Here is a 13,972-nt window from a genome sequence, read left to right on the forward strand (position 1 = left end):
GCTACGCTACAGCGTCAAGTCTCTGTCGGAGGGAGGAAGAGGGCTGCCTAAACTGCACTTCTTTACTGACAGTAAGAAAAACTGAATCACGGGCCTTTTAAGAATTTCACCCACAATGTCAATCACCATTTGATAACCTGCTCTATTTACTTTTCATAGCTATATAACACTTTATAACAATGGCAGTCTGCTACAGTATCTATCTATTACCATAATGACAACACTATTGATGTTCAAACCCAAATGATGTGCCGTATCAAAACCAAAACCACTCCGATTTGGCCAAGTATGGTCAGTTAAATCGTCAAATATCAGGGCAGGAGAAAATTGAAACAACATAGAATAAAGATGCTCCAAGTCAGCCGAACCCGGCAAGCTCCACTCTCCTGAGTTCTCTGTGCCACAGCAGGGAAAGCCCAATGAGTGCCACATGGTCACCACTACCAGCCCAACCAGGGGCTAGCCATGTTTCCGTTTTATGTGTGTGGGTGGAGAAAGGTGGATGGATGAACCACATGTTAATCCATTACCTTAAAGTGTTGCAGGGTTTCTACAGTATCCAGAGGAGGTGAATAAAGTGTATTTTCTATTTAGGATACAATCAGTATCACACAAACATAATCATCACAGTATGTATGAGGAGTCTGTGTGTCACCTGCTTGTTTCATTTCCAAATAAACAGGTTGAGGCAGTTGACCATACATTCACTTTCACACAGGAAACCATACACTCTCACACTCGGCTATGCAGAGAAAAAAAAAGGCGAATCTGTAGAAAAATACAGTTAAACAATCAAAATCTTGTGAATGAATTCTCACGTTCACAGCCTCGGCTCACTGATGGTTTCCACTTTCAGTCACAAAACCATATTGCCTCAACAGATGCACAGTGCTGTGGACATCATAATCATGCATTTAAATATCTTACCCGTTACAGCAAGAAACATTGAGCCAAATATGTGCAGCTGAATATTTACACAGGAGAAAGGCATTGTAAAAAAAAATACGTATATGCTCATACATTATACATCGAAAATGCATCTCTATGCTGTCTTTCTCCCTCTCATTCTCCTGTCTCTCTCTCTCTGTGTTTCTCACTCTCTCTCTCTCTCTGTCTCTCTCATGTGGGAGGCAGCACTGGGCACCCAGCCATGCCACATCAATATGCGTACTGGTGAAACGCTTCCCCTGCTTCTCCCCCGTGCTGCAGTTGCCGAGGCCTGAAGCAGTGGAAGTGGTGGCTAATGTCACCAGATACGGCGGGTCATGTTAGCTGGTAGTTAGTTAACGGAGGTTAGCGGGCTACCACTCCCGTCGCTGCTGTGACACGCCAGAGCAAGGTCGGCCTCGTCGTGGCAACCTGCAGCGGCGACAGCCCGCCGACGTCGCCAGTCAGTGCCACCCTGGAGCCACCTTGGATTCTACCCAGGCAAGGTTCCCAGGGAGCCTTGGTTGCCATGGTTCCAGCCGAATTTGGGTCCAATAAACGTGAGGCGAACAGGCGGCGGGTAGAGGAGGGGGACTTTGGGGTGGCAAGACAGAGGCTTGAGAGAAGAAAAGGGGGGTTTCTGAGCGCTATTGTAATCTAAAAATCAAGCCTGTTGTTTTAGAGGAGTCAAATTAAAAATGTATGCTCAGATAAAGATATTACAATAGAAGGAAATTAAAACAGAAAAATGAAGAGTGTATTTGCCGAATGCAGCTGACAATCTGCACAAAGGGCTTTTTAAAAGAGGCTCATGAGAAAATGTGTTAAAAGGTCAATGTAACTCTGAAATTGAAACAGAAAAGTGTTGAGTTTGTCTGACAAATGAGTGGAGTTAAAGCGGCAGTCTGATGAACAGCTTACAGTGCAAGGCCACGTCGACAAACAAGATATGCTTTCAAACAATTAGTAGACAGTTAAAATGGGCTAAGAATTGTTAACGTTCACGATCGAGTTACATTATATAAGCTAATTTAAAGCATTTGAAAGGTGGCATTTGGCTTCTCTGTCAGTCATAATCCACTAAGTGGTTGGAGGTGACTTCATCCTGATCTCTTTATTCATAAAATCATCTCCTCTTAATTAAAAAGTTTGTATGATGGAAATGCACAAAATTACTTTTTAGCACTTAGACCACACTTGGATCCCTCGGTCGACGGCTGACAGGCTGAATTATGGAGCAGCTGATGGAGTAAGCAGTGCACACTACCGTGCTGTGGCCAGTTCACCACAGTGTCCCTGAGACCCCAAGTTTCTGCTCCTTCCAAACTAAAAGTCGTATTAAATAAAAGACACACTGTATGGCTCTTAGGAAATAAATAATGCAGAATACAGCACAACATGGTCTGCAAACTGAAACATATGCTCATATTCACTCTAATATACACATGCAAAACTGCTCATACAGGCACATAAGCCTTGCCAAAGAGCGCACTACTCCCTACGCCGCTTTGTACTAAACACAAAAACACATACCGTCATCGGCCTATCTCGCACTTCTAACACCAAAGAAACGCAATCCTTCCCTGAATCCGCGTTGGTGATAAAAAACAAACAAAAACACACTATCTCTTCCCCCACCTTACCCCACTCGTTAAGACTGTGTCCACCTCCCACCTGCTAAGCGCCCCCTCCAAACCATTCCACTCCAAACTCATCCTGTTATCTAAACAAGCGTCAGTGGGTTCCTTTCTCTGTCTCCTCAGAGAAAAGAGAGACTCTCCTGTTCACAGATGAATGGAGTCTTTTGATGAAGCGCCGAGCCTTGTTTACTGCCACTCCATTTATTTACCGGCCTGTTTTTCAAGTCGTCATTGAGGGACAATCACAAACACCCCCCCCCACCCCCCAACTCACGCACCTACCCCCATCTCATCCTCTACTTATCTACACCCCCCGTCCGCTAAAGACACATACACATATACACACTATCCCCCTCTCAATCCCATGTCGTTCCCTATCCCGTTTCATCCTGCTTTCTTCTCTCCGTCTAGTGTCCTAGATCTGTGTCCAAACTGATTTGAAGCTTACTCGCTTACACAGACGCATGCCAAATTTGATTCTCTGCATTCTGTTGTGCTTCTCAGCGAGCTCCCTCATTCACCCCCCCACCGCCAGCCCCCCATCCCGCTTTCTGAATTCTCTGAACTGCTCTTCTTCTCATGGTGTAACACACCCCAAACAATGCCCTTGTGAAGGTTGTCTCTCAAGGAGGACGACTGGTCGGCTGCGGCACTGGGAAGACATTTTAACTGAGGCATGGACATTCATGACCTGGTCAAGTCCACCGTGTTCCCATGTATGCTACTAAAATAAATCTAAATTTATCAACTTAGTGCAAAAAATTAAATGCAAAGATACCGTTAAAAAGACCGAATGTCAGTCTTTGTAAAGATTTATCAACCGAATGGTTAGTGGCAAAGCGTCTATGCATACTTAATGAAAAAAAAAGAAGAAAAAAAACTCACAGTCAAGGCTCACAGCCCATGATGGCCTGCTTTCATGAAAACCAAGGATAATGGTCCTATTGAGCGCTAAAATGTTTGTGCTTACAAGTTATTATACATTTTTCTGTAGCTGCAAACAGGAGTCCGGGGTGCTAATGAGGCTAGGGGAGGGTATTCATTTGAACCCTAAAGAGGAAGAAAAGAAAAGGGGAACAAGTGAAAGGAAGAAAAGAAAAGAGAAGAAAGCGAGGATCAGAGGGAGGAGGTTGGCAGGAGCTGTGTATGAAAATTTGGCGTCTTCCATACAGAGAGATAGCATCGTGCCAAAATCAGCCACCGACACAACTCCTCTCACACCTCCCCTCACTTTCTGAACATCAGACCCCTTCACTCAGTAAATTTCACCCACATAAATGTCTTCTTCCACCAGCATGTGAAAAATAAAAAGAAACAGGTTTTTTTGTACCTGTTTATTCCAAATCGGACTTTACGTCACTTTCTTGGCAGCTACAAAAAAGAAACAAAGCCACAAGGAAAACTAACGGAAAAACCGAATTAAAATAAAGAAGAAGAGAAGCAATGATGCTTTGGATTTAAGATGTTGTGACTCTCATTCTTGCATGACTATGGCTGCATGGTGCTGAATAGCACTGTTAGCCAGACTAAGCAGCTGATGCCAGAGCCTCGCTGTGAGTGCAGCCCGGTGAATAAGCCATGCTCCTTGGCTCGCCCTCCTTTCTGGCTGGCGTGCCTGATAGTGAGCATTGGCCACTGCACTCTTTTTCTTGCTCCTTATTCTCCTCCTCCTCCTCTCTGTCTCTCTGAGGTCGGGAAACCCTCCTGAGTGGGTATATGGTTTTTGGGGACAGACACATTTCATGGTTGGCGCCTCTACAAAAGCCTGAAAAGAGACCCGGCACTGGGATGACACAGTATTAATACAGACAATACCACCCCCTCGCTGCTTCTGACTCTCTCCTTTCTCAATAACCCCTTTCTTTTATTTTCTTCTTCTTCTTCTTTCTCTCCCCTCATCTTGTTCTCTCGAGGTTTTCTTTCCAAATAAAAAAATGTTAAAAAAGCCAACTCAGCTCAAGTAAAGAATAAAGTTTTTATCACTGCGTGCTTAGCTAAGCCCACACCCATTTTTATATGACAATCGTTAGTGTGTTTTAATGTGTAATTAAATCTCAACAGTAGGCATTATGCTGTGTTCAGCGGTGTGTGAAAACGCCCTTTTTTCCTTCAAACAAAATGGAAAAAATACTAAGCAAATTTGTAAATACCTTCCTGTAAAGCTCAATAATTAGACAGAATAGTCACATACAAATATATGTATGTATATATTATATAAATTATTAAATTATTTTATTAATGTATTAATTTGCTATAATTTTAACTGTATACTTTTTTATATAATAATATAAATTAGGATTTCTTTAATAAAGTTATAATTCATTTTGAAATTTTTAAATCTTACAGTGATTGATAAAACCATAATTTTTCGGGAAATTAAAATTACTTCACAAAGGAAATTGTCATTCAAAATAATACATTCTGTATCAAAGTGGAATACCAAAAGAAAAGAATAACATGCGATCGCTAATTTAACAATGAGATTTCTGTGTTCCATAAAAAAAGAAAATACAAAGCTGCTTTTCTATCAGCTGTGTCTTTACAATTGAGAGCTTCACCTGAGGGGAAACAGAACAAATCTGATGGCTGAGTTCATTCGAAAAAAAGAAAAGAAAAGACAAAGAGTATGAGAAAAAAACTGATAAGAGAGCCAAATAACACAAACTGCCTCATTTTGTCTGTTCCGCGACAATGAGGGTCTCTCGATTTCACTGGAATAATTTATTTACCACACTGAAACTCTCCACACAAAAGGGAACAGATGCGGGACGACCAGAAATGTTCAGGGGGTTTTCACTTTCTCCCTAGTCAGTCGCAGCCAAAAAAACTGAGGCTTATGATCGCTGTGTGAAAACCAGAGAAGCAGGGAGGTGTTTCTAGGACAAAGGCATTGCATCACGAATAAGGCCAGATTTCACTGGTCATTTTAAGAGAAGACCAAACAACAACATTGCCTTTGACTTGCCTTGCTCTTTTTTTCTATTTTCCCTCAAGTCTGCTTGTGTCATCATGGTCTCCTGAGATAAATGCAGACCCTGCGGTTTTGGATCAATCTACGTAAGTCTGTGACATCCCAATGTTTGCCTCATGTTTTTGTTTGTGTTTGTGCGTGTGTGTGTGTGTGCGTGCGTGTGTGTGTTTTGGAGCAAATGAGCACACAACAGGGCTTTGGCTAGCCCGATACCATTAGCAATCCAAATACACAGACTTTTTCCCGAAGCCAAGAATAGTGTGAGAAGACACCCGCTCGCTCTGCCTCTCTAATGTGATGGGGGTCTCCCTCTATCTTAACCCTTCAGATTTGATACGTAGCCACCTCAGTGTGCCCACGACACCAGACAGACAGACAGACAGACAGAGGAAGATGCGGACACGGCTAAACGAGAGCCTTCAGCGAACATGTACTGATGCCAAACCCGCTCTGCATGTGGAGAGCTTTTCTTAGCCATTGTGGGCCCCGTTCCCACCGCACACAATAAAAAAAAAAAACACAGACCTGACTGACCCCCCCCTCAGAAGTCGAGATGTAATTTAATCAAAACTCAATGCTCACTTCACCGCTGAGGGTCGTCCTATAAGCTGTGCGCGCACACAGACACAAACAAAAACACTTACAAGGACAGTCCACCCGGCCCTTGTGATGTCATGGGAGCCTGAGAAGAGATCCAGGAAGTAATTAACAACAGATTATTTTCACAGGAAAACAAAAAAAAGTGCTGAGCCGCGGAGCAGTGGGAACCTGTGGAATCCATCAGTACCCTGTCAACTTTTAATACGTTGCAAGCCATTCATCATGTCAGCCGTGGCTGTCGGGATGCTTCTCTTTTTCTCTGTTGCACTATTTCTATTCTCTTTCTCCCACATTTCAGCTCTTTTTTTCCCTCATAAATCCAGGATACTCAGGGAATTTTCCGTAGTGATGAACACAAGTGGGATTTTTATTTGTGAATCCTTCCCGTGGTCAGTGAGGGGGGGGAGCTGGCCGCAGCACACTAGGGTTTCTCTGGGCTTTCTCACAGCGTCGTCCAAGACATGACTACTGCTACAGCGAGAGGGAGGCGGGATCTGGCAGAGCAGAGCGTGGTGTGTGGAGCGGTCATGGCAGAAATGGCACGGCGAGCACATTTCACACCTCCCTCGGAGTGACTGCAAATTTCCTGTACTGCACTTTTGATTGGAAACACATTTAAAAGATCTTTTCATGATCGCACTTACAGCTTACAAAAGAGAGAAGAGAGAGAGAGAGAGAAAAGAAAAGCAGTAAGAAGGAGGTCCAAAGTCTGACTAAGTGCAGTGAGCTAACTTTGGACCTGACAAATGTGTTTTTTTTTTTTTTTTTAAACTTTCTATTTTTTCCAACCTTAAATAAATCAGAAATGTGAGGAGTTTAAGCTCAAACAGCACAAAGATTATAAATCAAATAGTCCACTGAACACTATGAGAAGCAGCTCAATGATTTCTCCTCAGATGGTTTATATGTGGACCCACCGAAGTGGTAGTCAGACTAACAGAAGTGACAACTATATCTAAACTTGAGCTGTGGAATAAGTCTATTAAAACAAACTCCATTGGTTGGTTATTAAAGGCGCTTTGCCAGTTTGTGGTTCTCTGGCAGACCTTTGGCACTTCAGGGCCAAAAGATCACTATCTCCAATATAATACCAGCCATTCACTCTTAATAAAACACTAAAAATAATGCACTAGCCAGTGTTCAACCACTCGTCTCCTCTTCTTTGTTCTTTGCCAGTATTTCAGTGACAAGAGTCCAAGATACATTTGCCCTGTCTGTTTTGTTGCTATTTATCGAAGGTGCCTGAGAAACAGGGAGGTTGTGTGTAGTAGCAGCATGGATTGCTCTGCTTCGGCTCCGGTGTGCGTTATGCCCCGTAACAGAGATGATCTCAAAGGCTGGCTGGCTGCAGAACAGCCTGAGAAAGCCTGACGGCAAGCCCAGAGATTCCCCATGGCAGCTTTTGCCACTCTGTCATAAACAAAACACAAGACGTCTTTCTCTTCTTCCCACACCAACGGGGCCCGGGCGCTGCCAAACAGAACAATCACTATCGCAGCCTCTCCTCCGTTCCAACACACTCTCCCTCTCTCTCTGCCTCTCTCTGTGTCTCCTACAATATAAACAAAAGAGATCAGCGGAGGCTTTACCTCTGTGAGAGCAACAATGAGGGCGATGTTTAAGGAGACAAAACAAAAGTGTGCACGGGATCAAAGAGGAGCGAGGAAGACAGAGATGCTAAAGACTGACAAAATGCAAACCAAACAAAAACAAACAATGAGAGAATCTTGTCATTCATTACGTGACTGAAAAAATACACAACCACACAATCATTGTAACAGCATCTGTTTGCTCACATATATCCATTTGTAAATTAAAAGTAAATGAGAGCCAAGAGAGGTCACAGAGGTGACCCTCAGAGGTTTGTAGACAGTGGTTTGCCCTCCGTTATTCCCGCTAGGCCCCAACCAGGGCTTAAACTGAGCGTTGGCTCTTTGCAGGCAGATAGAAGTACAGAGGCGCTCTGTATTAGCCAGTTAAGATAAGAGAGTGATTCCACATTATGAATAGCGGCACTGGGAAGCCCCTCCAAGCAGTTGTGTGTTTTACTAAAGTGCTGTGAAGTAAATAACTGAGCATAACAAAAATCCAACAACTGGACGGCTAACGATGTCAGAGTGAGGAAGAAAAAATATTTCATGACACATCTTATGCGTTCAGTTTGAGACTAAATGTTAGAAAACAAATTCTTCCCCATTTCAACATCCTACCTCAATCGCATAAATGAAATTGTCAACATAATAATCTATTTCAATCACCACCAGCAGTTTTTTGAGAACCTTTAAATTACTTATATGATATCACAAATAAATATTTAATGATGATTTTGTTCATGGACCATTGTGCCTTCAAATTGTGAAAATATGGAAATTTGGTAATTGTTTTAATTACATAATTTAAAACTACTTATTTATAATTTATTATAAAACAAAAGTGAAAAGGTAAGGTATTATCTTACTAACATTATTCTTTCATTCACATTTAAATTGTTCACACCGAGGTAAGAAAACTAAAAAACTATAATTTTGTAGAGCATCATGTACAAATATTATTATGTGCTAAATGTTAAAAGTGATTAAATCGCTGACCGAGATTCTTCTTTTTCTGCAGCACAGTCTCAGTTTTAATCAATTCCAAGCCATTGAACTGATAAAATCAATTATATTTGAGAAACAAATTCACAGAAAAAAAAAATCACAACTTAAACAGTCAAAGAGATTATCTCAGTCGACGTCAGGAGAACCTGCTCCCTCCGCTTTGTCACTGCCACAGACACAGACAGACCGAGCCACTGCCAGGGTTTGGCTCAGGCCGTGTGAGGTGCTTGGCCTGGACCGAGACTTTGAGAGCGTGTGTGTGTGTTTGTGTGTGTGTCGGCAAGAGAGAGAGAGGGAGGGAGAGAGAGGTTGAGGCGGTTGTGATAGCATTTGGCTATACTCCTGTTAGCGTCTACCATAAGAGTTGTGTCTGAGCAGAGAGTGTGTGTGTATTTGGGCAGAGGTTTGCTGTATATACATATATGTGTGTGTGAAGCTGGTTGAGTCACTGTTTGAAATTTCCCGAAAATTCCAGCTGAGATAATATTAGGTCATGAGCATGTGTTTGTATACGTAGCCAGCGAATGGTGAGGTAGTGTGTATTTGCAGGATTTGGCTGTGAAATGTCTTTCATGTGTGTGTGTGTTTGTGTGCGTGTGTTTGCTGTAACAGTTATTTTTTTGCAATGCGGGGGGAAAAACTACTACACAGCCAGTGTTTTGGCGATGTGTGTAGAGTATGTGCACTGGAGGCTACAGCAATGTTTGGCCGGGTGTGAGTATGTGTATCCATGATGGTGGCTGAGATACAACAATGTTTGGCTGTATCAAACTGTATCTATGATACTGCTTGGCCGAGTGTGTGTGTTGTGTGGGTGTGTGTACGTAATCGTGACTAAAACCATGTTTGGCTCTACGTGTGAAAGTGTGCTACAAAGATGACAGAGTTGTTATTCTTTTTTTGTTGTTTTTCTTACCGGATGTGTGCATCTTTATTTAGCTGTGTTTGTATATGTGTGTATGGGTGTGAAGGTGGCTGCAATAGTACTGGCTGTCTGTAAGCACTGGCATTTTGTGTGCGAGTGTGTGTTTGGCAGCCAGGTCCGACGGGGTGCTAGCGTTCAGGCAGACGGTGAAGGCGACAGCAGCCTGCGGCCTGAGAGCAGGAGACTCGCGACTCTGCTGCTTCTCTCCTCAAAACACACTCACACACACTGGCAGACGCACGCAGACACACACTCAGACAACCTGGGCTTTGGCCAAATGGCGTTCTTTGGCTACAATGGCACACACACTTCAACCGACTGAGTACAATCTTATAAATAGTGACTCTCACTCGTCGCACAAAAAATACACAATTTGACAGTGGTCATCATCTCATAAAAACACACACATATATACAAACACAGGCATGCAAATTACTTCCTATAAAAAAACACAAACTATATGTCCATATGAAGCCGCAAATTCCTCGTTCAGAAGAAATGAATATGTACTTGCCAGGGCACGCTGGATGAATGTCGTTGACAGACACTAACATATTCTTTTTTTGTAAAAAATATAAAAACATGCATAAAGCAAAAATATTTGCTGATTGTTAGGAAATAAAGAGCAAGAGGTGATTTATATTTTGGTTCTCCAAAAAAATGCATATTATTAAATTAACACTTTTCGAATTTTCAATTTGCATTTATTCTTATCAGGTATCTTTGTTATTATTTCAAATATTTGCATTTATCCTTATCAGGTATCTTTGTTATTATTTCAAGTATTTACTTATTATTAACATACCTTTTTAGAATATTTCTGAAACTTTAAAGTTAAAAAAACAAGCCAGTTTTTATTGATTTTTTCTTTCTGCTATTCCCTCTATCTAATTACATACCACACACACGAGTGTGTAATTGTGTTTCTGTGTGTACATGCGTATGACTATGTAAATGTGTGTGTACAAGTATGTGCATATGTATGGAGTCTATATGTGTTGGCATCCCTCTCTATGAGTGTAAGTTTTGCCACATACCTGGCGTGTGGACGAAGTAGGCCAGGTAGAGGTCGAGCTCCTTGACGGACACTCCGATGTGGTGCGGCTGGACGCACAAGCCAGGGTTGGTGCACTGTGGTGACTTCACCAGCCGTTCCCCGTCCGTGCTCTCCAGGGGGCTGCCCTTGAACAGGATGACCATCACCAGGTCCAGTCGCCACACCTTGTCGGCTTGGCGGAGGCAGTCGATTCGACGGATCTTGCCCTTCTGGTCGGGGTTGGACAGCACGCAGCAGGGGGGCTTTTTCCCCGTGATGGTGAGCACAAAGTCCTCACGGAACTCAGGCCGGATGTCCTTACGGAGCTTGGCCAGCAGGCGCGAGGCCCACTTCTGTTTGATCTCTGGCTTCTCCCCCAGCAGCTCATCCTTCACTGCGCGTTCTTCCTCCTTGGACATGCGCTTCTCATGCTTCTTGAAGTACTTGCGCTTACGGGCCTGCAGGTTGAACCAGGTGTAGGCGAAGGCGCGGACGTGGGGCAGCAGGGCCTCGATGAAGGGGTGGAATTCATCCTGGATGAGGGAGGAAGAAGGTGGGAGGGTGGAGGAGAGAGAGGGTGGGGGGAAGCAGGAGGAGGCAGTGGAGAGAGAGGGGGAGAATGGGGGAGAGAAGGATGGGGAGAGAGGGAGTGGGGGTGAGGAAGGGAAGAGAGAAGAGAGGCAGTTAGCACCGGCGCGCAGCATGGAGGAGCAGCGCCTGCTCTGTGTGAGCGGAGGGAGAGAATGAGCGAGGGGTTCAGAGAGAGAGAGACAGGCAGAGAGAGAGAGAGAGAGAGAGAGAGAGAGAGAGAGAGAGAGAGAGAGAGAGAGAGAGAGAGAGAGAGAGAGAGACAGAGAGAGAGCGAGAGAGAGAGAGAGAGACAGAGAGACAGAGACAGAGACAGAGAAAGAGATACTCTACACCTGACACGCATCACATTGAACACATTTTACAAAACACATAACACAATGAAAGACTAAATTAACAGATGAGGAAAAAATATCTCGAGTATTTACTGTGAGGGTTTTCTTAAAATTATATTGCTGCAAAAAATCATGAGCCTGCTAATAAATAAATATCAAAATTTTAAATGTGCCAAGAATGAAAAATATCTCTGCCTCTATCAATTACAAAACTACAACAAAAACATTTTTAATTCTGGAAAAACTATTAACCAATAAAATGTTATATCTACATTTTGTAAAAACTATAATTTGAAATATATTTAATACAATGCTGAAATAATCTTGAAAAGTCAAAATAAAAATATCTCAATATTGAAAAAACAAAGCGTTACATTGAAAGGCCACAACATTAAATATTTGTGCATTTATAACATAACTGCATTTTGTATTGAAAAGTCCTTATAGCAAAACACATGTAATTAAAACAAGAATAACATGGTAGTTACCATTTTGCTCTCTCATCCTAAATTCACCCGCCGATTGCAAAGAAACTAAAAATGCACCACCAGTTTAGAAAACTGGAGTGAAGAGTCAAAAGTTGCTGGGGTAATGCAGCGTAATTTAGAAAACAAAAGGCTGAGGAGGGCGAAAAAATGAAGCAAAAAGAGATGCTGAGAAACTGTCCAACAAAAGCAGCGGGGGGGAAAAGCTGAGAAAGAGGAGGCAGGCCAAAGGGGCGCAGTGTAATACCAGCACAGGAACACAGGAGGTACTGTAGCAGGAGCTGCAGGAGAGGTGCTGTTCAAGAGCACAACAGAAGGAGAGTGTAGAAGTTCAGCAATCTCTCTTTCTAAAAGGATTTTTTTTTGAAGCGCTGACCGTGCAAAACCAAAATAAAACAGATATGGCCGTAACAAAAGGATAAAACTGTCAAAAACTTCAACAAGCCTCTTTGTTTGTTTGCAAAAATATGTTGAAAAAAAAAGATCTTGATGAAAAACAAAATAAAAAAAAAAAAAAGCTTGGCAAAGCAGCGTGAGCTATTGGTTCAGTTCTGTAGGATCTGCATAAGACTCACGGAGAGGGATAGAGAGAGCTGGAGAAGGGGGGTGCAGACAGAGGAGAAGGAGAGGAAAAAAAAAACAAAAAAAACAAGAGGACCGAATCAATGTTGGAAGAGTGTGCACGACCGCTGGCAAACCCGAGTGCAGCTTCTTTTTTCCCCCTCTTTCTCTCCAACTCTGTCCCTCTCTTTCTCTCTTCCTCTCCACTTTCCTTCTCTAACCATTGACTGAGTCTGTGCCAACACGCAGAGGGCCCACCTATTTGGCACCGAGTCTCAAACAGCCCAGCCAATACGCGCGCTCCCAACACTGAAAGGGAGGGGAGAGAGAGAGAGAGCGATGGCAGAGGGAGAAGCAAAGAGGTGGGGGGGTGGGGGGGGTGGTTTGTTGGTTGGTTGGTGGCTGGTAGTGGAGGGGGGGAGAGAGAGAGAGAGAGATGGTGAGAGAGAGAGAGCGGGAGAGAGGCAGAGGCGGGAGGGGGGGTTGTGTGTGGTGCAGGCAGAAGGCACGTCATTAGCCAAATAGACGACTTCCAATCTAGTGCAAAGGCAAAGTCCAGAGGATATTAATTTTACATGCATCCAATCCAGACAGCGCCCGCCTCCTAAATCCCCCCCAGCCCCCCCCCCCCTCCACATCGCCTTGCCCCCCCCCCCCTCCACATCGCCTTCGTCACCGGCGTGGTCACAGCGCTACCAACAAACCAGCTCTCCAACTGCAACCCCCCCCCCCTCCACAGACACACACACACACCCTCCCCTACAGAAAACACCCCTCTCTCTCTCTCTTTCTCCCTCTCTCGCTACTCGCGTTACACCACCTTGGCATGGGATGGCATGAGAAAACACAGGCCCAAAATCCCACTAGACCCTGGGACCAGCAGCTGCTCCTGGATTTACCACACAAACAAAGAGAGGAGGGGGGAGAAAATGCCCATTAGCCCCCCTAACAAAAAAAATACCATCCAAAAAAAAAAAATGCTCTCTTGTTTCAAAATGTACTCTCCAATCCAAACTGGCCCCTTCGTTCCCTCTCTCTATTTTTTTTTTTTTTTTTTTTTTTTCCACTTTGCTTTAATGGCACCGGCCGCGCACAGACACAGAAACACATTAAAAGTTTCTGTTACCAAATTCGAGAGCAATCCCGTTTGTGTGTGATTCGGCGGACAGTGCCGGCTGCAGAGTGCTGCGGCGGACGGCTCCATGTAAGACGCGTGTTCACGTAAAGCTGTTCACCGAGGGCAAGCGGATATCAAATCTGTCAAAAACAGACTATTCCGCTTCTCTGTAATTCAGAAAGCTTAGTCT

General features: G+C 43.6%; 1 protein-coding gene across 11 annotated transcripts in view; it reads right to left on the bottom strand.

Annotated features, from left to right (window-relative positions):
* The window catches only part of LOC133020511 (nuclear factor 1 X-type-like), a 104,224-nt gene that overhangs the window by 55,080 nt on the left and 35,172 nt on the right, over positions 1 to 13,972 (bottom strand). For 6 of the 11 annotated variants that reach the window (XM_061087102.1, XM_061087111.1, XM_061087118.1 and 3 more), the window contains one exon: positions 10,698 to 11,229. In XM_061087102.1, the coding sequence (XP_060943085.1) occupies positions 10,698 to 11,229 (532 nt within the window). Of the gene's footprint in view, positions 1 to 10,697; positions 11,401 to 12,107; positions 12,813 to 13,972 lie in introns of those variants that run through there. The other 5 variants (XM_061087127.1, XM_061087160.1, XM_061087094.1 and 2 more) reach the window with 2 other exon arrangements.

Source organism: Limanda limanda, chromosome 2, assembly GCF_963576545.1.
Source record: "Limanda limanda chromosome 2, fLimLim1.1, whole genome shotgun sequence".
Classification (NCBI taxonomy): Eukaryota; Metazoa; Chordata; class Actinopteri; order Pleuronectiformes; family Pleuronectidae; genus Limanda; species Limanda limanda.